This window comes from Artemia sp. Qi Xiang Cuo, chromosome 9, assembly GCF_049724085.1.
Source record: "Artemia sp. Qi Xiang Cuo chromosome 9, ASM4972408v1, whole genome shotgun sequence".
In the NCBI taxonomy this organism is placed as follows: domain Eukaryota; kingdom Metazoa; phylum Arthropoda; class Branchiopoda; order Anostraca; family Artemiidae; genus Artemia; species Artemia sp. Qi Xiang Cuo.
The window spans coordinates 518937-541530 of NC_142802.1; the positions used below are offsets into that span (position 1 = coordinate 518937).

Here is a 22594-nt window from a genome sequence, read left to right on the forward strand (position 1 = left end):
TTTTTGAGCTTTCGCAGCTTGTTGTACACAATCTTTGATATCTCACAATCTTAGTTGTACACATTCTCTGAAAGGCTCAGATAGAATCGAGGAGACGTGCACGGTGGGCAACCCGTTCAGGAGTGCATCAGATACCATACCATCCTTGATATCAACCACGAAACGTCTGTTGTTTTTTTTTTTATTTGAACCCATGTTGAAACAACAGTTTCCTCTTCTATCGGGTTCCCATACCCTTTGAATTTGATATTATGAGGTCTCCTTGTGACGGCAGTATTCAGTATCAAGAGTATTTGTGAGGTTGTTTTCAGTTTTTCTGGTCTGCTGATAACACTGCACTCTCAGTGCCGCTAGTAGTTTTTGCTTCCTACTAAACCCACGGTAAAGCGACGAAGTTTCATTTTTTACCTAGTTTTTGTTTCCTATATGCAGATTACTAACCAAAGCAATAATACATAAAGGCTGAACTTCGCAATTTCAAGGGAAATTATATTAACCTGAACTTCAACATTTAAATACTAAACTATTAATTGATTTTACTCAGCGTAATGAAAACAATAAAATTACTAAATAAAGTCAACATGAGTTCAATATTAGTAAAAAACATTCAACTCCTAAATTTCAACATCTTAAGCCTCAATGGGTATTCTTCACTGGTAAGCATTGCTGATAAAGTTAAATGTGTCATCATAGCAGTCAGTCCCCAAATTTTTGGCTCACCTCTATAAATTGGTAATATAAAATCCCCAAATGTGCGAAACTGAGTAACGCCGTAAACACTTTTATGACTTAAGTCAGAAACAAACCTTACAAACACTTGATCAACTTCACTCTGATTTAGTTTCAGATCCTTTAAATTGAAATTATTTATGAAACCAACAAAAGGCATTACGTAGTTGCCTTTCATACTCTGCAGTGGGTTTAACTGACCAATGACCTTGACTCGTTCTTCTTTAATGCCTATTTCTTCATATGTTTCTCTTAAGGCTGTATTTATAAGACTAACGTCGTTTTTATCTCTATTTCCTCCTGGAAAGCTTACTTCACCACGGTGTTTAGAGAGGTTTTTTGACCGAACTGTATACAACAAAGACAACTTTCCATCAGTAATGCACAAAGGGATCAATACAGCCGCTGCACATTTTTTCTCATTCTCAGAATGCTTACCGTTAGATAATTTTCCAACGGAAATTTCATTTTTAAATTTATTCTTAGTCAACGATTTAAATAGCCTCTCCAAAGCGTGTGATACTTCAGTTGAATGCGGACGATAAAGAATATGGCGATGTAACCAACACATGATGAACCTGAAAACAAATACTGTCTAGAAAACAGAAAAAAAAGCTCTAAAGGCGGGTCCAACCCTACGCTAGCCATTTTATTGACATCACTTCAGTTAATTAATTGGTAAGTTGCTTGCAATATAACTAATCTAAAAATATTTTGAAACTGATCGGGCAATTACATGTTTAAGACGGTTTTTATAGATATTTTAAATTTTCAGGACTGAACCTGAAAAGTTCCATTCAAAAAGTTCCAAAATAAGAACCGTAATGGTTGTGAAGAGAACCATAAATACCTAGTTTGAAAACGAAATTAGAATTTTCCTCCAGTTATGAAAATTAAAGTTTTGTAAAACACAGAAACAAATATTTTAACGCAAAATCAATTACATTCTCGTATCTAAATACACGTATCGTTCATATCAATCATCACGTCGATTACCGTTGGGTAACGAGAAGATCGATCTAGTGGGTAGATTTATTTACCTAGGTAGAATTATTAGTAAAGAAGGTAGGTGCAGTTAAGATGTTAAAAATAGAATAGCCAAGGCTCAAGGTGTTTTTTCACAGTTGAAAAAAAGTTTAGAAAATAGAAAGATAAGTCTGTGAACCAAGATTAGAATATTGGAAGCTAGAGCGATGACAGTATGTTTTTAAGGCGTAGGCGCTCCAAAAAACGGAGTAGGTTTTTTAGATGTTTTCCAGAGATTAATTAAAAAAACTTTTTCCACAAAATAAGTTTTTCAAAGAAAAGTAAAGAACTCCATTAAACAAAAATGAGCAAAAATAAAATCAAATAATCTACTAAGCTCGAAACCACAACAAATCAGCATCGATAAATAAATGAAACCAAAAACGAACAGAAATTACAATAAATAACCGAGTCAAACTCAAAACGAGCAGAAATTAACATTGGTCGCAAAACCCCTATGCCTTCCCAAGGCTAGAACAAAATTTCCACTTTACTGAAAAAAATGTAAATGTTTTTACTTTTATAACTTTAATAAATCAATAATATTAACATTTTGATTGCTAAATATCAGTATATGTATATTAAACTGACAATGCACATTCATTTGTATTTCTTCAGTAAAGTGCAAATTCCCAATCGTGCGTATTTCCAATCGAAGTGCGAATTTCCAATCGAATGAGCCTGTTTTGAAGTTTCTACGACAACGCCTTCTATAAAAACCTTATATGCCCCCGGGGCATAACTTAAAACCCTTGCCCCGAGGGTTGTGGGGGACTGTCATCCTCAAAAAGATATTTTCTATCTGGAAATCAGCTACGCGAACAAAATGCCTATCTTAAAATTTTGATTGGATGTGTTTGGGGGAATGATGGGCAGGGGGGGGGGGGCTAGGTTCCCACCAACCACTTTCGACGATGAAAAATGGCCCGAGCCCTTTTAATTTCCACAAGAATGTGCCTTGTTTGAAGTTTCTACGACAACGCCTTCTATAAAAACCTTATATGCCCCCAGGGCATAAATTAAAACCCTTGCTCTGAGGGATGTGGGGGAGTGTCCTCCTCAAAAACACATTTTCTATCTGGAAATCAACTACGCTGAACAAAATGGCAATATCACAATTTCGACTGGATGTATTTGGCGGAATGATGGGCGTGAGGGGGGGGGCTAGTTGCCCTCCAATCACTTTCAACTATTAAAAAGGGCAGTAGCCCTTTGAATTTCCAATCGAATGAACCTGTTTTGAAGTTTCTACAACAACGCCTTCAATAAAAACCTTATATGCCCCATGGGCATAACTTAAAACCCTTGCACTGAGGGTTGTGGGGTAGTTGACACCCGGCAGTTTGGTAACTTAAAGAAAACTTCCACCACCCATTACCTTGTGCACTTAATGCATACCATCGTAAGTAACCTTGATAAACCAAATGTTTGGCTGAACCTTGTCTTAGTTGATTTCCAAAAAGCTTTTGACCTGGTTGACCACACCACCCTAATTCGTTCACTACTGGTTAACTTTAAACTTGATCCTCTGTTAGTAAAATATTGTTATATCGTTTCTTTCACATAGATCCCAAGTTGTTAAATACAAAAATATTTTCTCTAACCCCCTCCCTATATATTGTGGAATTCCTCAAGGAACCTTATTGGGACCACTTTTATACCTAGTCATGATTAACGATATTGGTAAGGACTTCCCCCAAAGGTGGAAATACGTGGATGACTTGTCGATCCTCGAAGTATGTCACAGGAATATTAAAAGTGACCCCCTTGAAATTCTATCCCACATTTCGGATGAAGCTAAGAACCTAAATATGAAAGTAAATTCCACTAAATCAAATATAATGACGATAAATTTCTTGAAATCTATTCCCGCCTTCCTTGACCCTAGACCCACAGATATTTCTGTGTCTTCCTTTAAATTACTTGGGGTTACAATTTCTTCTAATTTAATGTGGGATATCCACGTGAAAGATACTGTCCGTAGAGCTAATGTGTCCATGTCTCTCCTTAAGCTCTTGAATAAACTTAATATCCCCCCATCCCATTCTTTAAGGATTTATACCTCCTTTGTCCGCCCGCATCTTGAATATGCTTGTCCAGTTTGGCATCCTGGCATATCCCGTGATGAATCAGACAAAATTGAATCTATTCAAAAAAGAGCCCTAAGAATAATTTTTAAAGAAACTTTGGTACCATATTCACTCCTTCTAAAAAAGGCCAAGCTGGAAACTCTTGAGCGCAGGAGAGGAAGGCTGTGCCTCCGTTTTGCAAAAAATGCAATACTAAATCCTCGCACGGAAAAAATTTTCCCCAAAAAACACTCCCTATCCAGACACCGTCTGCCACGTACTGTTTCTGAACCCATCCCTATCTTGTCCCCCATCCGTTGTTTAACCTCCAGATATGAAAAAACCTTTGTTTCCTTCATTACTGATCAAATAAACCACTAGTTTTTTCGGTTTTTTTTTGTAATGGTGATACCCATGCTGGTGTACATTTGGCTCTTCAGATCCCGCTCCTATTTACATACTCTCTTTTAAACCTTTTTAACACTATTTTTGTCTCAATTTTTTTTTGGTTTTGTTTTAATTTGTGCCTTTTTAACTTTCTTACACTTGACCCTTTTTGTTTTTTAGACTAATGAATGGCTTTGCCTTTCTGATATTGTTGTTTTTGGCATTGTTTAGCCAGTTTTTTAGTTGTTGTGCTATTTCTATGTCTTTTTTTATTATATGACCCCGAAATGCGAATTCGGCCCTTTGGGGCTTGTGATAGTCATTTTTTGAAATAAATATCATATCATATCAAAAACACATTTTCTATCTGGAAATCAACTACACTGAACAAAATGGCAATCTCACAATTTTGATTGGATGTGTTTGGGGGAATGATGGACGCGGGGGGAGGAGGGGCTAGTTGCCCTCCAATCACTTTTGACTATCAAAAAGGGCACTAGCCCTTCGAATTTCCAATCGAATGAGCCTGTTTTGAAGTTTCTACGACAACACCTACTATAAAAACCTTATATGCCCCAGGGCTTAACCTAAAACCCTTGCCCTGAGGGTAGTGGGGGAGTGTCCTCCTGAAAACCATATTTTCTATCTGGAAATCAACTACGCTGAGCAAAATGGCTATCTCAAAATTTCGATTTGATGTGTTTGGGGGAATCATTGGCGCTAGGGAGGGGGGGGGGCTAGTTGCCCTCCAATCACTTTCGACTATTAAAAAGGGCACTAGAACTTTCGATTTCCAATCGAATGAACCCCTTTTGAAGTATCTATGACGACCCCTTCTATATGAAGTGTCCTGCTTTAAAGTAAAAAATAGTAAACTGTACATTGTCAACATTGATCTTATATGCCCTTAGGGCATATCTTAAAACCCTTGCCCCGAGGGTTGTGGGGGAGTGTCCTCCTCAAAAAGATATTTCCTATCTGAAAATCAACTACAGTGAACAAAATGGCTATCTCAAAATTTTGATTGGATGTGTTTGGGGGAATGTGTGGGCGTGGGGGGGCTAGTTGCCCTCCAATCCCTTTCGACTATTAAAAAGGGCACTAGCCACTCCAATCCGAATGAGCCCCTTTCGAAGTTTCTATGACAACTCCTTTGATACGAAGTGCCGGGGTATGGAGAAAAAAACACATTGTGCCCCCACCGTTCTTTACTTAGGCAGCGCTAGCGCGCTGCCTATGAAATTGCCTACGGATTGTCTTGGGAACCGGACTGACTAACCGTATCTCAAACAGCAAGCTGTAAGAAAAATGCGATTCAATCCCTCTTTCTAGGGCTATAATGAGAGAAAGAAAGAGATAGCTGGGGCACGTTCTGCAGATGAGGGATGACAGATTGTGCTTGTCGAGATCGACGCGGTTGATATTCTAATAGTACAACAATTTTAAGGTGTCAGTCAAAACATGGAATTGTGTACCAACTCATTTACCCATTTTCTATTCAACTAAAATGGTAAAATGTGGCAAAACAGCAGTAAATCCCAGAAGTTGCTAAAGAAATTTATAATTTATAAGCCATGAGTGTTTGAGGCTACCAGGAAGAAGCACACATACATTTTTTTTTTTCGAGGGGGGGGGGGTATAAAAAAAAACAATGATATGATAACTTGAATTAGTAGTAACAAGAAATTCAGCAACACTGAGGAACTGGGGGGGGGGGCACGCTCCTGCATACGTCCCTGGCCAGGATGTTTTTTTAATCGTTTACCAAGGTTAAGCCTCAGTTAACCTTGTGCTTATAGTAAGTTGGTTTTTGCTTTAAACTCCCTTTTCCAGAATGAATGTACCTAGGAGCATTAGCACACATTTAGCCCTTGTTTTCCAAGCAAAATACAGTATCTGTCAATTCTATCAAACAGAAACAAAATTAATTCTATTCAATATTGTAAATATCAATAAAATTATTGATTTCATTTTATCAGAAACTGAAACCACAGATACAAACATAAATACTTTCAAAATTGATTTCAGTAGAACAATAATACAACTAGTGTCACATTTTAAATTTATGTCAATAAGACATTTTAGAAGTTTAAAATATTTCAAAAGTCTCTAAAGTAACACAATCATCAAAATAATCATCCACCATATCAATTGGAAATGGGTTAGGTGTAGGAACGTTTCCGACAAAAGAAGTAGCATCTTTCTGATAGTTAGCGGATTCTACTCTGGACACTTCCCCAGACTCTTTCTCCACTGCCTCCATTACTGCATCAGCTCTGGCCTTTCCTTCTTTCCTAGAAATATGAGCGTCTTTATTCATTGCTTCCAAAGTTACTGCATCAGTTCTAGTCTTTCCTTCTTTTCCAGCATTTTTGTTCATTGCTTCAATTATCACATCAGTTCTTGTCTTTCCTTCCTCAGGTAGCTTCAAAAGAAACTTCTTTTTTTCTATTTCTTCTTTAAATTTGTTTATCTTCTTTCTCTTTTTTACATTAGCTATTTTCTTATTATGTGGCTTAAAGATTTCTGTCACTAAATTCATTGGAAAGTTGTCATCTTTCCTAACTAAGAAAAAGAAAACGCCACCAGAAGTTCGCCTCCTATAGTTGTCTGCAGTTTTAAGCCCGCCCATTTCCTCCACATCACGAGTTTCATTGTAAAGTCGAATTGCTGCCTCCTTCCCCAAAGTCTTCACAACCTTTTCAATGAGATCATAGTTACTTTCAAAGAGTTTCGTTTGTATATCTTTGGCCACTTCTTCATTCTCACTTTCTGCTGTAGTGACAAGAGGTTGTAAATAACGAGCACCATCATTCTTTGATTGGATCTTTTTCTTCGGTTTTCTATGCTCTCTTTTTACTCCTCTTCTTTCCTTCTCTTTTGTCAATAATTGATCAAAGTCCTCCCTGACAGCTTCAGTTTTAACTTCTGCTACATCCGCTTTCCAGTCCTCAATTTCTACTTTTTCACCATTTTCATTAGTTACATCATAAAAGAAACTTTCAACATCACGTTTAACCTCATTAGCTTTTCTGGAGATATTAAAGGACTTAACGTCTTCCTCAAATGTTTGTTCTAGTATAGCATTACTCCAAATATCATTTCTTTGCTTAGGCACTTTTGTAACAATAGGATGTTGAGAATAAAGAGGGGCACTAATCATTCTACGTTTTAGAGGAGCTGGCCCATCTTCATCAGAATCACATGATGTTGGACTGTCAGATTCAGAGTCAAATTTAACTGTCGGTTTTTTAACTTCATACTTAAGCTTCTCTTGGAGGTTTGGAGTATCTAAGGTTCTTCTAGGTTGTAGCTGGGGTCTATCTAAAGGGACGTATTCAATATTTTCTTCATCACTTCCATCAGACAACTCACCTTCTTCAACTTCAATTTCATTATCCATGACTTTCTCCTAAAACACAAACAGGTATTGAGCCCCTTTAGTTAAAACTCTGAGATTTTTGTATGGCATGGTATTAGAATAAGCAGTCTCTTACTTACAACCCTTCATTATTGTTTTTAATTGTCAAAAACAAAAATAGCACTCTGTTTTTTTTATCAAGTATTATCTCTAAAAAATACCAGATTGTGTCCTTAAGAATTAACAAAATCAAATTTCCCCTCTAGCATTTTCCATTGAATCTTAGAAAGAATAGTGTTCAGTTCACTCCTGTATTTTGGTAGTCAAGCCTGTGCATATCTGTGAAAGGTGAGAAATTGAAACTCTAAGGTTATAATTTACTGCACCAGAACAGAAACCGTATAAAAACCATCTTCACACAGAAGTTAGCAACAACAAATCATAAGGTTTATTGATTCTAAAATAGATAGATGCCATTTGCAAAGTTGTGAAAACAGAACTTGACTGAACTAGGAGTAACACCATAGTAGCAGGTGCAGATATTCCTTACTGGAAAAGTATTACAATATTAGCATGTGAAGACAAAAAAAAACTGAACAGGCAAGCTACCACATTCTTCATCTTCTTAAAGTAATCATGGTACCTGTTTCAGACAATAGCTTATGCAAGAAATATTCCTGAATATTCAGGAAAATGAAGACACCCTCCACAGCTAAGACTGACTTGAAGAACCATATTCCCCCCAAAAACAAAGAAAAGGAAAGTCTCCTGAAAATACTTCCAGTGCCGAGTATCACTCCTCCCCCTCCCTACCTAGAAACAATTCTACAAAACCCTTTCTCCTAAAGTGTGGCCAGGTACACCTAGATGAATAAGCAATCCCTAAGTAAGATTAAAGTACATATTGCCTTTAATGAAATGAATGAATTAATGATTGTTTAAAACTTTAGGCTGTTTATAACTGTGTGTTTGGTTAAGAAATGTACTTTCCTTTATTTTTCTCATACTCTCCAACAGTAATAATTCATTTATACCCCACTTTTAAATAAAACAAAAAAAGTAAATGACACTAAAAAGAAAGAGAAAGAAAATACAGAGACACATAGATAACTTAAACCTTTATCTCAGACAAAAACACATGGATAATATTATGGTTTGGACCTAGAGACACAAAGCCATGTCTTGTTAAATTAGCACTGAACAACTCAAACAACTGAATATTGTCAGTAGCACCATACTTCTCAACAATACATGCATTATGATATAAAGTGGGAAGATACAGCAAAAAATTGCAATATCTAAAATAGGCAACACGGATCCAGTGCAAATCTTTCTAATTCAATAACAAATACATACCACTTAAAAACCAGACAGAATGATCACATTATGTGGATTAAATTTTAGCTAAAGCTAGGTGTGAATATTTTCCATGGTTAGGTACAATTTCACATATCCAATCTTACACTTTTCTTTAACATCTCTCAGAACCTGGAGTTGCACAAAAGGGAGTGACACTGAGACATCTAGATTGTCACTGAAAAAGCTTGCCTAAAGTATTTTGGTGCATTCACACTCAGAAGTATCCTGGATATGCACAGGCACCACCATGGGATACAAAAAAATTCGTGGAAGTATTAGGCTGTTTTATTGTAGATACTAAGCTACACTTAGTGCTGTAATATGTTTTATATATTATATATATATATATATATATATATATATATATATATATATATATATATATATATATATATATATATATATATATATATATATATATATATATATATATATATATATATATATATATATATATATATATATTAATATTGTTGCACATTATTTCAATATTGTACAGTTAAATTAATGGTATGTGTATATATATATTGCAAGCCAAGCTCATCAATTTAAATTATCATATCCGCCAGTTGTGTTTGAATTGTAAATATGGAGGCTCAAATGTGACATCATTAGACATAATTGAATAAAGCTTGCCATTAATTTAATGGATTTTGCCTTGAGACTCTTCAAAACCCCTCTCTAACCACAGTGACAAAAGCCAGATGGCAATTCAAATTGTTTGACCCTTGGTCATGACAGAACAACAGCTGGGCAGCTGAATTTTGACATAGAAACTCTTTCACCCTGAAAGGCTCCAATAAAATCGAGGAGACATGCACAGTGGGCAGCCTGCCCAGGAGTGCATCAAACAAACAACAACAAAGGGAGTGTAGAACAAATAACAACCATAAACTCCCTAACAACCATAAACTCGCAACATTACAAACTATTGAGGAACCACAGAACAAATTATGACTTTGACTTTTATTTACATAACAAATAAAAATACAACTATTACTGATATAAATCACTAAAATTGGGGCAAATTTTCAAAAAAGACAATCCCCTTCTCTCAAACACCCCCAGGGCAACAACAACCATCCAAATACAAATCTGTCCACCCCAACCCTTTAACCCACTCCTCTCTCCATCCCTATAACCCACTCACCCACCCCCCCAAAAAATAATTATTCCCCAAGAAATACTCTTTTAACCTTTTTTTTAAACTGTGGGAGGTGCTCAGCAGCCTTAACACTCACAGGAAGCAAATTTCACACAGAAGGGACAAGATACTTCAAGTAAAACCAGATTCACACTATTTTCAATATCCACAACCAAGTTATTACATCTTCTTGTATGATGCTCATGAACAGAACTTCTGAAATGGTAAAACTCATAAAAAACTTCTGGGACTAGATTATGCATACAATTAAACACAAACATTGCCACTTGATAGTCCCTGAGGTGAGGATTGGGTTTCCAACTAAATATTTGCAAAGGCTAGGTATCATATAGAATTGAACCTAAAATCTTATGTTCATGGTAGTACCCAATAAAATGTTGAATCTCAAATTGGTTTGAGACTTTAGCAGTTTGTTCAAGAATATATGGGAGCAGAACATGTTCAAAAATCTTACTAATATTGCATACATTGGTGATTGGTCTATATGAATTGCAATCGCAACTATATGCCAGACAATCGCAACGAAAATGATGAGTGCTAATATCATCAGGATCACTTGATTTAGATTTAAGTTTAACCAAACCATTAACAATACTTTTAGTTGATATAGGAATACATGACATTGCAAAAGTTCAGGTGGAAAGCATTTAGAAACTAAGCAGTGAAAATGATAATAAACCCTACTAAATTTTACTAAAAATATTTTGTATTAATGCCTACACCCAGACAAATCTGGGATAACATTACTGGCCCAAATGTATCAAATATAGACACATTTATGACTTCCTTCCATTTTACTGCACTTTTAGGGAACTCAGCACCATTATAACAGACCAAACAAAATAACACTTAAACTCCACTTTTGTCTTACTTTTCATATCAAATGCTTGGCCTTGCAAGGGCCATTCATACACAATCCAGATGTGAAGCCAGTGTTTAATATGAATTTTTGGCAGCTTTAAGACTGGTGGCTTCTTTCAGAATCAGACTTTGAGTTTTCAGCTTAACCTGGACAAGAGGACAACCACACTCTCAGCTTGTTTCATGCACTCAACTAAGTGAAGGTAATAAGCATTCAGTTGCACTCTGGCTTGTCACAAAAAAACACTCATGCACAGTAGATTAAAATGGATCTTGATGCAAGACCACAGAGCTGTTGCTCTACTCACATTTCACACATTATTTTTTTTTTAGTAGCAACACAAGGATCATTAGATAGATAAGCAGTTAATGTCACAGTAAGAGAGAGGGGAAGATGGTCAAAATCATTTTTGTCTTTGTCAACATGAACAACAGAACAGGGAACATTGGCAGAGAGATGAGCAGACATTATAAAAATTTAGCAAGTAAAGCTAGATGTTTCTATTGTAGGAAAGATATACATTTATAAATACAAGGTTACCAAGTTGTACTGCCATAATATTATCAGAGGAATGAAATAAGACTGGTGACAAAGATGTAGCTAATTGTCTGATAGCACAAGACATGCCTTTTGTTTTGTGGGCATTGATAGTAAGCATAATATGCTGGCTGCATCTTTGTAGAGATTTAATGGAGATGGCAAGAAGTAAATCTTCTTGCACAAACAAAATGTCATGATTGTTAATTTTTTTTTTGTTTATTGAGTCATTTTTATCTTTTGTGCCATTCATACTAAACAAGCAGATTGAGACAGACAATTCAAAAGTATTTTTGAATCACACACTTGCTCAGGATATCATGCATAACAAGACATTTTAGTATATACAATACAAGACTACCTACACAATTAGGACACTTAGATCAACATCACAGGGAGAATCATGGGATGATACACAAGGGCCAGCACAGCAACTGCATTTTATTGGCTTATCACATTTAGCTTTCATGTGGTTGTTGGGAGATTGACATTTATGGCAGCAACAGGGTGAGCATAGGAATTCAGAGACCTAGAAAAATTCATAACCTACCCTGTGCACAAGTCATAGGCTATTACTTAAAGCTACAGCATCAGCAAAGGTTATTTTCACTGCCAGGGATATTTACAAACGTTCAGCATCAATAACACCTTCACATTCCTTAAAGATCACATCATAATTAGTGGGTACCCCCTTAAAAATGCCATGAAATTTCTTTTTGCATTTTAAGACGTCATAGCTATTCAACATGGTTGGAACAGCATTGCTGAAATCCTTTCCTGCAGATTGACTAACAGGACTCAGAATGATTCCTGTTCATTAGAAAAGAGACTTGACAACATGTCAAGGGACTTATAGGGGTAAAAAAAGGACCAAAGTGGTAAATGATTTTGACTGTCATTCATGGTCAAAACATTCCTTTGCTTATGAATCAGAAACGGTGGCCAAGTCACCCTAAAAATATCACATTCATGAGCCTCGGAAGAAAATCAGTTTTCCCTGGACGGTTCAGTTATCTTTGTTTTTACATTTTCTTTTTGTTCAAACTTTCAATTATGTTTATTTAAAACATAAAAAGAAAAGCAACTTCAAGACTAGAAACGAAGAAAAACAATTCATAAGACTTCAGCTTGCAAGCTAACTCAATCACTTCTTTCACAGATTGGTGAACTTAATTATCAGGTCCAACTTGCTATGTCAGCACTGCTGTGCAATAATATCAATGTAGCTTTTACAAGCTTCAACACAAGCATATACTCTTGCCCAACAAAAGCATCCATCATTGAGAAGATGTGTTCCAGCAATGGTTGGCACATGATGGTGTTGGTTCTACTGCGTTCTCAGCTTGCAGCAATATCCACTCACTTCTAACATTTTCAACACTTACTCCTACTGGGGTTTCTCAAGCAAGCACAACTATATCTGATAGATTTCTAGCAATTTTCCTTTCTGTGGGATCCAGGCACCTAAGTGCCTCAAGAAGACTATTAGAAGAGATAGGGCACTGCTTCATCAAGTCAGTGGGGGATCCAGGGGGGGCACCCCCCTAGCATAGTCTGTAGTAGTGTAACTTACTTAATTAACTCAAGTTTGTGTTAACTATACTTGCTCCTAATGCAAGTTTATTGGATCAATCTATTTTGCCCCCCCCCCTAATTTTTTTTTTTGATCAACCTATTTTGCGCCCCCCCCCCCCTAAAAGAATCCCAGATCTGGTGGGTGTCAGCTGCCATGAAATACCTTTGCACCTTTTGACAAAACGCTTGCCTTTCAGCAATGGTGAATTTCTGAGTATCTAATGCAAGCTCAACCTACTCACCAGCAATAGTGTCCTGAAAATAGTTGTCCAAGTTCTCAAGCAAACTGGTAGAAATTTCATCAGCAGACATGAGAATGGCAGGTTTTAGAAGTCTTGCCAAAACAGTGGGAAGTAGCCTAAGTTTTTGAGCTAACCATGACCAGTGTGCACATGGGAACCATTCTTTGGAAACTCTGCAGTGAAGTTTTTACAAAGCTCTGACAATGAATACATGAATACCAGCTCTGCAAGCATATTTTGCCTTTTTAGGTAACTTACAATCCTGAGGTACTTTGCTGACTAAACAACATTTTTCAGGATTGCTGACTACACAACATTTTTCAAATGTTTCTTCAATGGCAAATAGTGTAAAAAATACTCCAAAAGTGTCAACCACAGATCAATTGCTCTGCAAACAGCAGGACCCAATGTCGGCCACCTTGTTGAGATGTGCTGAACAAAACTAAAGTGTGGGATGCCTTTCTTTTTCTGGCATTTTCGAAAATCCTCACATTGTGTAGGCCAGCCAAGAAAAAATTACAACAAAATTGGATGACTCCTTGTCAAATTCCTGGAGCCCTTTCATGAATGCCTTGTACACAACATGGATGTTACACATTCCAAACTTCACAAGCTCTTTTGAAGACTTTTTGTTCTCCCATGCACTCATTTGCAACCATACCTTTTTACTGATATTAGGCCCATTGCTACCTAACATTATTAGTCTCTCAAGAGGTAAATTCTTGTTCCCAATGCATGACATCAGCTTTTATACAATGTCCTCACCAGTTACATGTTCCACAAAATGCATCACCAGATGGCTGCTCGCAACTTGATCTCTTAAAAAGGAACAAAAGTCCACTCTAATCTGTAGCTCTTTTTTTTCCTTCACTGTATATGGTTTCATCATATTCAAAGACAAAGTGAGCTTATCTATCAGTTGACAAGTACATAGCTTACTTTGCACTCATCAACATTCTGGGAGGTAGCTTACCAGGGAACATGGGTTTCAAACACATCAATGTTTCTGTCACATGAAGCTGCAAACATAGACGTTTGCAAGGACTCAACTACCCAGATAATTTCTCCTTTGTATGCAGCATCTTTGTTGCAAAACATCTCAAAAGTTCTACTTCCATTGCTAGCTAATGGCTTTTCAAACTGGGACCATTGCCTAGCAGATCCACGCAATCATAATTCATAACTGTAACAAATTGAGATGGATCACAACCTGTTCCTTGTGCTCGTCCGACGAAGCATGCTGATTCAAGGTGTAAAAACCATTGTGACAGCTAAGGTTTTTCTTGCATATTTTGCAGTAAAAAGAAAACTCATCATCACCAATCCTACACCCCATGTTAATCTTTTTTGCCACTCCTGTCTTCTTTAGTTAACCAGGAACAACAAAATTTGTAACTGCCTATTGTCTTCCCCAAATGCACTTGGGAGGCCCAAAAGACAAGTAGGTTTAAACACAGCAGGAAATGGCAAGATTTTTGCCATCTGAATGTTCCACCCATGGTGCTTGCCTCTTCTCACTCAACCTGCTATTAGTTTGTTAACTAACCTTTAGAAAGAATTAACATATAACTTGTACTATTGGAATACAAGTCAATTCAAACAAATTCATACTGGTGTGGTTCATTTTATGAAGCTACATGATATTATTTTTTCTTGAATGTTACTGCAATATGACCAATCTATTCCAACAACTCTATAGTCCAATGTTACTTTCTATCCTTCAACAGTACCACAATATGACCCATCTATCCAACCAACCATATAGGCCAATTTTGTGCTGTTATTAGCTGCCTATGTTTATGACAATTAGTAGACACTTTGGCCACAGACAAAATTCCCACTGTTTTGGTGCTTCTTTCTGAACTGTGAATGCATAACCAAGAGACAACCAGATTTGTGGAGAAGCTATATTATCTAAAGAGCATCTTTCAAATATATCAGGCTTCTGTTTTAAAATATACCATGCTCCCAAACAGGGAGTTTTAGGGACTTTCTACATAAAGAAGGACTTGGAAGGGACTTCAGCCAAAAAAACAACTTTTAGGGACTAATTCTGAGCCCTGGACTCATCTGAACAAATAACTTATTGCCAGGGGGTTTTATACTGTGAATAGCTTCATGACCCCAAATTTTATTAATAGCATGAGTCTGTCTTGAAGGGTTTTCAAGTTCAGTGGCACTTTTGAAATGACAATGGTGGTGGTGCTTTCAGTATGGGGACTAGCACAAAGAATGGGAAGTGACAGAAAATTTAAACCATAAGCTTTTATGTTTACATGTACTTCAGTCAGTCAAATAATCATGTACATCAGCACTGTTAAATAATCATTTTCACACTTCTAAAGCAAATCAATCAATGTCTTTCACATGCCAAATGGAGGCATTATCACCTTATATACTTGGTGCTGCTTAGCTACTAGGGTATATTTCTGCACATAAATCAATTTGAGCATCTTTGGAAATGTTTTCAGAAAAAAACTTCACTGCATGATTAACTTCATTGTTCATACCCACCAATCAAATTTTTGATTGTCTAACATTAAGAATATCTGAATGTGCAAACATTATCATTTTTGCATAGCTCAGCTAAAAACTAGTCTAGGTCCAAAGCATACTAAAAATCAATGCCTAATCCAGGTAAAAAAAAACATCCAAATTTTATATGCAATCACTAAGACCAGCATTATAAAGTCCCTATTATATTATATAATAATATAATATATTATTATTTATTGAAAACCTATTTTCATACAAACAGAAAATGACAGAGAGAAAAAAAAACAGAAGCAAAGACAAAAATAGAAACAAAGAGAAAAGCTAAACTAGAATTTTTCCAAAGATTGCCTACATGACAGGTATACTTGTCTAAATTTTGCCTTAAAATGTGTTACCTTAATTTTGGGATCTTAATTTCTAGTGGCAATTAGTGATAAGGAAAAAGCTAAAGCGAGATGGGCCGAACATTTTGAGAATTTGCTAAACCGAGATAGAGTTGCAGGAAAAAATATAGAGGAAAGTCAAAAAGTTTGTGATACCTTGGATGTGAAGGAAGATTTGTTTTGTGATGAGGAATTAGCAACAGTACTAAAAGGATTAAAAAATAATAAGGCTCCAGGTGCTGATAGGGTGCTAAATGAGTTTCTTAAATATGGTGACTTAGATAACAAAAACAAGCTACGGATGATTATTAATATAGATTTTGAAACAGGTAAATTGCTTTACGAAAGCAGGAATATGTTAATCCAACCACTTTACAAGAAAAGTGATAAGAATGTTTGTGGTAATTATTGAGTCGTTGCTCTGATCCCTGTAGGTAGTAAATTACTTTGTAATATTATACTTTTTAGACTGAGAGATGCAGTAGACAAAGTTTTAAGAGAAGAGCAGTGCAGTTTTAGAAAAGGTAGAGGATGAGTTGACCAAATTTTCACTCTTAGGTTAATAATTGACAAGTGCCTGAGTTTTCAAACACCTTTGGTCCTCAGTTTTATAGATTATGAGCAAGCGTTTGATTCTATTGAAAGAGAAGCTTTAGTAAAGGTTTTATCCTTGTATGGCATACCAAATAAATACATTAAAGTGATTATTGCTATGTATGAGAATAACACTGCTGCGGTTAAGGTAGGAAATGAGGTTAGCAGCTGGTTTTGTATTAAATCAGGGGTTTAGCAGGGTTGTGTTCTATCACCCTTTATATGGATTATTTTGGTGAACTTTGTATGAAGGAGCACTGGAAAGGCAATGGGAGACCACATAATCAAATGGGGAGGAAAAAATCTCCTGGACTTGGATTATGCTGATGATTTAAGCATCCTAGATGAAAGTGTGAGCAAAATGAATGAAGTTTTGGAGGTTTTGCGAGTTCACGGTTCTAGAATAGGTTTAAAAATTAATGTTAAGATGACTAAGTCGCTAATGCTAGGAATAGGCGAAGATGAAACGTTAAAGTTGGGTGATGAAAAGATCGATCAGTTTGGCAGCTTCACTTATCATGGTAGCATTTTGATCAAATATGGTGGAAGCAATGAATATTTTAAAAGTAGAATAGCAATGACTCAGGGTGTTTTTTCGCAGTTAAAAAAGTTCGGTAGAATAGGGAAATATGTCAACAAACAATAATTAGAATATTAGAAGCTATAGCGATGAAAGGGACCAAATGTTACTTTATAGCATGGGTATTTCAAAAAGCGGATGAAGATTTGCTAGATGTTTCCCAGAGGCATTGCCTTCAGATTATTGTAGGTACCTAGCTGACTTACCTTATTATAAAAATTAGGCTATACGAAAAATGTAGTTCAATACTGCTCTCTAGGTCTATAATGAAAGAAAGGTTGAGGTGGTTAGGGCATGTTGTGCAGATGAAGGATGACAGATTGCCGAAGATTGTTCTTTTCGGCCAACCATCTGGGGCTAAACAGAAGGCAGGTCGTCCCCATTTGGGGTGGGAGGACGTCATAAAGAAAGATTTAAGGAAAATGGGAACTTCCTGGGCGGGTGTAAAAAGGGAGGCTTTGAATAGATTGGGGTGGAGGAGGAGCGTGCGTAGCTGTGTTGGCCTCAGGCGGCTTGGTGCTGCAATGAGTTGTTAGTAGTAGTAGTAATTTCTGCAAGTAAGATTCCTAGTATTATAGTGAGTTTTTGAGCCTCATCAAGGGTTTCAGCAAATGTCTAGAACAGTGGCTCTCTAGAAGGAGATATGCTAGAACAAAACAAAGACATTTTTGGATTGGTAATTTTATGCTCATTTTCATGATTTTGTTTGTGTTTTTGACAATTCATCCCTAGCCTCTCTCCCTCTCCTCTAATGTTCTCATACAGCCTAGGCTATATTAAGAAACCAAAGACTAGAAATGATGAAATTCAACTGTATCTGAAACACAGATATCAGACATGACACACAATGCTATTTGACCAACAGATTTGCAATGTATATTTACAAATGTTTAAAAATGGTGTTCTCCACAGGTCCCAAAATATCTGTAAGAGGCGGCTGTATTGTTTTGGCTTTACCCAAAGTTTGATATTGACAAATATTTAAAACTTTATAAGTAAGGATTAAGCAAAGCTATGAGGCTTAACACATTTTTGTTGTGTCTAATTTGAGTAGTACTGTTTTAGCACCTTTTATCAGGAGAGGATAACCACTGAATAAGGTCCTGCACAGAAAATAATGGCAAAGCTACAAAATCAGCAGGCTCCCATTTGCCTTTACCTATGAGCCTAGGCCTATGGCTGTACTTGGCCCCAAACATGAAAAAGAGATCAATGTCAATTGTGAAAGTATTAATTAGCCCAACATTTTTGGAGAATCTTTTAATAAAGAGTTTTTCCTATCTGATTTCAGGTAGAAAATCACACACAAATCTCAAGTGTCTCATATTGCCTTAGGTTATATAGAAAACACAAACATTATAATTACTAAAAACAGGTTAAAAATCAGATGAAAATGGGAAAAAAACAAAGAAATATGATTCAATGATGCTTGATGTATATAATCAGTACCTTTCATTAGGGCTTCTGATGAGCCCTAATGAAAGGTACTACTTAGAGATATTTTGCTAGATTTAAGGTGCTTTTGCTTGTAAATTTACAATGACTTACATTTATTGATGATGACTTTTCATGGATTTGGACATTTTGATTTGGTTGATAAGTCAGTTATACTGTTTTGTACTAGGTAATTGGATGGATGAGAAAGGTTAAAACCTCAATCAAGTGCACATTTATCTCAATTACTGGATTAGGATGACAGTCCTGTTCTGCTTCTTTTCTCTCTCTCTCTCTTTTTCTCCCCAAGTAATTGCCTCTAAAACATTGTAATAAAGTAATAAACATTGTAATAAACATTCTATATATTTCTTGGTTACTTTTTTTGATAAAATTCTACTTTTGGCTACCTTGGAAAGGGGTTAGGTTAGAAAAATTAAATTTTCAGGGATGGGTCTACAAGCTGAAATATGTTCTGGGAAGGTAGCCTATTTCAAAGTAGACCTACCTATCTCCACTCCTTCCCCTTTTAGAGGGTCATGAAATTTGCCTACATGACAGGTCTCTAGGCTATCAATTTTACCTTAGTTTTCAGTTATTCAAAATTTAGGAAATGTATTTGCATATAGCCTATATAAAACCTTATAAATTGGGATTGAACAAAGTTGTGAAGATGCAAAACAATTTTGTTGTAGTTAATTTAAGCAGAAGATCTATTTTGCAAGGTTTTACTTTCATAAGACAGATTTTTAAAGGTTATCAAAGGTCAGGGCCCTCTAGAGGGAGAAGGAGTGGAGGTACATACTTCAAAATACCTTCCCATTACATATTTTAGCCTGTAGACCCATCCCTGAAAGTTTCATTTGGTAAAATTCTACTTTAGTTACTTTTAGGGTAAGACACCCAGTAGTCGGACACTTTAATCACTTTGAAAACTTTTTGACATTTAAACTACTCTAATTACTGTATTATACCACCTAGAAACTTAATTTTTGTATCAAAAAATTTCTGAAGAATTTCTGAACAAGTAGGTTACTAATTCAAATAGTTTCACTTGTACAGTGCCTCCTATTTTTGAATTTACTAACAAGAGACAATTCTGCCTAAACTCAGACATACAAATGGCTCATTGTAAATTGGTTATTAAAATAGTATAAAAGATTCTGTCTGAGAATAGGCAGGTGGCCAACTACTGGGTGTCTTACCCTACCTATCTTGGAAAGGGGTGAGGCTAGGAAAATAAAACTTTCAGGGATGGGTCTACAGGATAAAGTATGTCCTGGGAAGGTATTTTGAAGTACACATCTCCTCTCCTTCTCCTTCTAGAGGGTTCTGAAATTTGCCTACTTGACAGGTCAATACCTACTGAAATTTTTATAAAACAATATTTTACCTTAATTTTCAGTCATCAGATTCCTTTTCTGTGGCTTTAGTTCTGAAAAATGCAATTCCTGTTATTTGAGTAGGCTAGTATTTTAAGCCATATCAATGTTAATTTTCAAAATTTAGGAAATGTAGCCTATTTGCATGTCTTTAAAACTCTATAAATCAGTATTGAGCAAAGTTGTGAAGCTGAAAACAATTTTGTTGGACTTCATTTTAAGCAGAAGGTTTCACTTTTACAACACACAGATTTTTAAAGGTCATCAAAGGTCAGGACCCTCTAGAGTGAGAAGGAGTGAAGGTAGGTACTTCAAAATACCTTCCCGGGACATACTTTAGCCTGTAGATCTATCCCTGAAAGTTTCATTTTCCTAACCAAACTCCTTTCCAAGATAGCCTAAAGTAGCTAAAGTAAAATTTTACCTTTCATTTTTCTAACCTAACCCCTTTCCAAGATAGCCAAAAGTAGCTATAGTAGAATTCTGCCACATATGGCTAGCATATGAGACAGTTAGAGGGACTGGGGATGAATTGTCAAAATGCAAACAAAACTAGGCAAAAAAAGAGCATAAAATTAGCAATTTAAAAATGAACCTCTCTTTCTCCTAATATGTCTCTGTTTTAAGAGCTGCTATTTTTTGCCTTTCCCAGATAGCCTATCAGCCTTGATCATTTGTTTTCCTGTTAGCCTAGGCTGCTGTTATTTCCAGGTTTTTGGTGTTGCAAGGAATAAAGCCTATCATTTGCCAGATTAATAGAATTCAAATTAAAGCATTTTTAAAGATGAAAGCAATTTCCAGTATTAAGGTTATTAAACCTTCCCCACTCACAAAAACAATAATAATCTTTTCAGGCTTTTGTTCTTCCTAGGCTTTCTTTTTTTTTCTTCTAATGGTTTGCTTTGTGCATGCAATTGCGCTCTCTAGTCTGAACATGCATTATATACAGTGGCGTAATTTCGTGAAAATTCTGGGCGAGGGGGGGAAAGTTGGAGCCAGTTTCCCAAATCAAGTGAAAATGAACGCAAAAACTAAAAAAAAAACAACATTTGGTACCAGAAAGTTACTATTTAGTACTATAAAGGTAATTTATAGTTCTGTAAAGGTAAATATGTACTAATAAAACTATTCTGTTTCTGTTGATGCTTGAATTATGCAGGTTCATCATAGCTTTGACAAAATTTTGGAAGAACCTAAATTTCAGCTAGGGGGCCAATTGGTGTCTGGGGGGACAAAACGAGGTCCAGGAGGGGAATTACCCAGACCCCAATATCTTGATCCTTAGGAGATGAATAGATACAAAATTGTTTGTGGAATTAGAAATCCCAGAATACGTGAAAAACTATTTGTAGAAAGAAACAGCCTAACACTAGAAAAACCATAAGAACTTTGAAGAGTGTACGAAACGACCCAGGCAAAGCTCAAATTATTTCAAAATGAATATAATCGCTCCCCCTAGACCCCGAAGCCGCGCCAAAAAGTCGGCGGCGCGCCGCCGAAAAAAACGGCGCCGCGCCGCCGAGCTTGCATCAGCACGCTGACGCCGCCGTTGTTTTTGTTTTTTTCTCTCTTTTTGGTTATCAATATCGACCTCCGGGCTTCAACCGTCATCCCGGCTAATCTGTTTCTTAAAAATAAATACTGTCATCTTGGGCTCGCCATGTATATCGGTTCGCAGGAAGGAGAAGAAGAAATTTTTTTTGAAAAAAAAATTTTACCTTCCACTGTATAATTCTGTTCATTTTTCTTTCTGATTTTTCGGATGAAAAGAAGTAGGTAAAAGAGCATTAGGCAATTCAGGATGTTTTCATAGGCAGCGCAATCGAGCTGTCTAAGCAAAGAACAATGTTGGCACAATGTATTTTTTTTTGTTTTTTTGTTTTTTTTTCATACCAGGGCAATTCGTATCGAAGGAGTTGTCGTAGAAACTTCAAAAAGGGCTCATTCGATTGGAAATTGGAATAGCTAGTGCCCTTTTTAATAGTCGAAAGTGATTGGAAGGCAGCTAACACCCTTTCCACGCCCATCGTTTCCCCAAACACATCCAATCAAAATTTTAAGATAGCCATTTTGTTCAGAGTAGCTGATTTCCAGAGAGAAAATATGTTTTTGAGGAGGTAACTCTCCCACAACCCTTAGGGCAAGGGTTTTATAGTTATGCCCTGGAGGTATATGAGAACGATGTTGGTACAATGTATTATTTATCATTTTTTCCTTTAGACCAGGGCACTTCATATCGAAAAAGTTGTCGTAGAAACTTCGAATAGGGCTCATTCAATTAGAGATTGGAGTGGCTTGTGCCCTTTTTAATAGTCGAAAATGATTGGAAGGCAACTAACACCCCTTCCACGCCCACCAGTTCCCGAAACACATAGAATTGAAATTTTGAGATAGCCATTTTGTTTAACGTAGT

General features: G+C 36.3%; 1 protein-coding gene across 4 annotated transcripts; it reads right to left on the bottom strand.

The window, feature by feature from the left end:
* Positions 1-475: 475 nt before the first annotated feature.
* Positions 476-21066, bottom strand: LOC148948196 (mitochondrial coenzyme A diphosphatase NUDT8-like). 4 transcript variants are annotated; one of them, XM_089094197.1, is made up of 3 exons: positions 21013-21035; positions 7587-7623; positions 476-1307 (listed from the first exon to the last, which is right to left on the bottom strand). In XM_089094197.1, exon 3 carries the CDS (start codon positions 1298-1300, stop codon positions 608-610), a length of 693 nt encoding a protein of 230 aa, XP_088950323.1. In that variant the 5' UTR covers positions 1301-1307; positions 7587-7623; positions 21013-21035; the 3' UTR covers positions 476-607. The 4 variants fall into 4 exon arrangements, with proteins under 4 accessions (XP_088950323.1, XP_088950321.1, XP_088950319.1 ...); XM_089094195.1 differs by lacking the exon at positions 7587-7623 and having other exon boundaries at positions 21013-21052; XM_089094193.1 differs by lacking the exon at positions 476-1307 and having other exon boundaries at positions 6125-7623; positions 21013-21066.
* Between the last annotated feature and the right edge of the window lie 1528 nt (positions 21067-22594).

Coding starts and splice junctions, on each gene's coding strand:
- LOC148948196 (XM_089094193.1), bottom strand. CDS start 7,614: ATGGATAATGAAATTGAAGTTGAAGAAGGTGAGTTGTCTGATGGAAGT.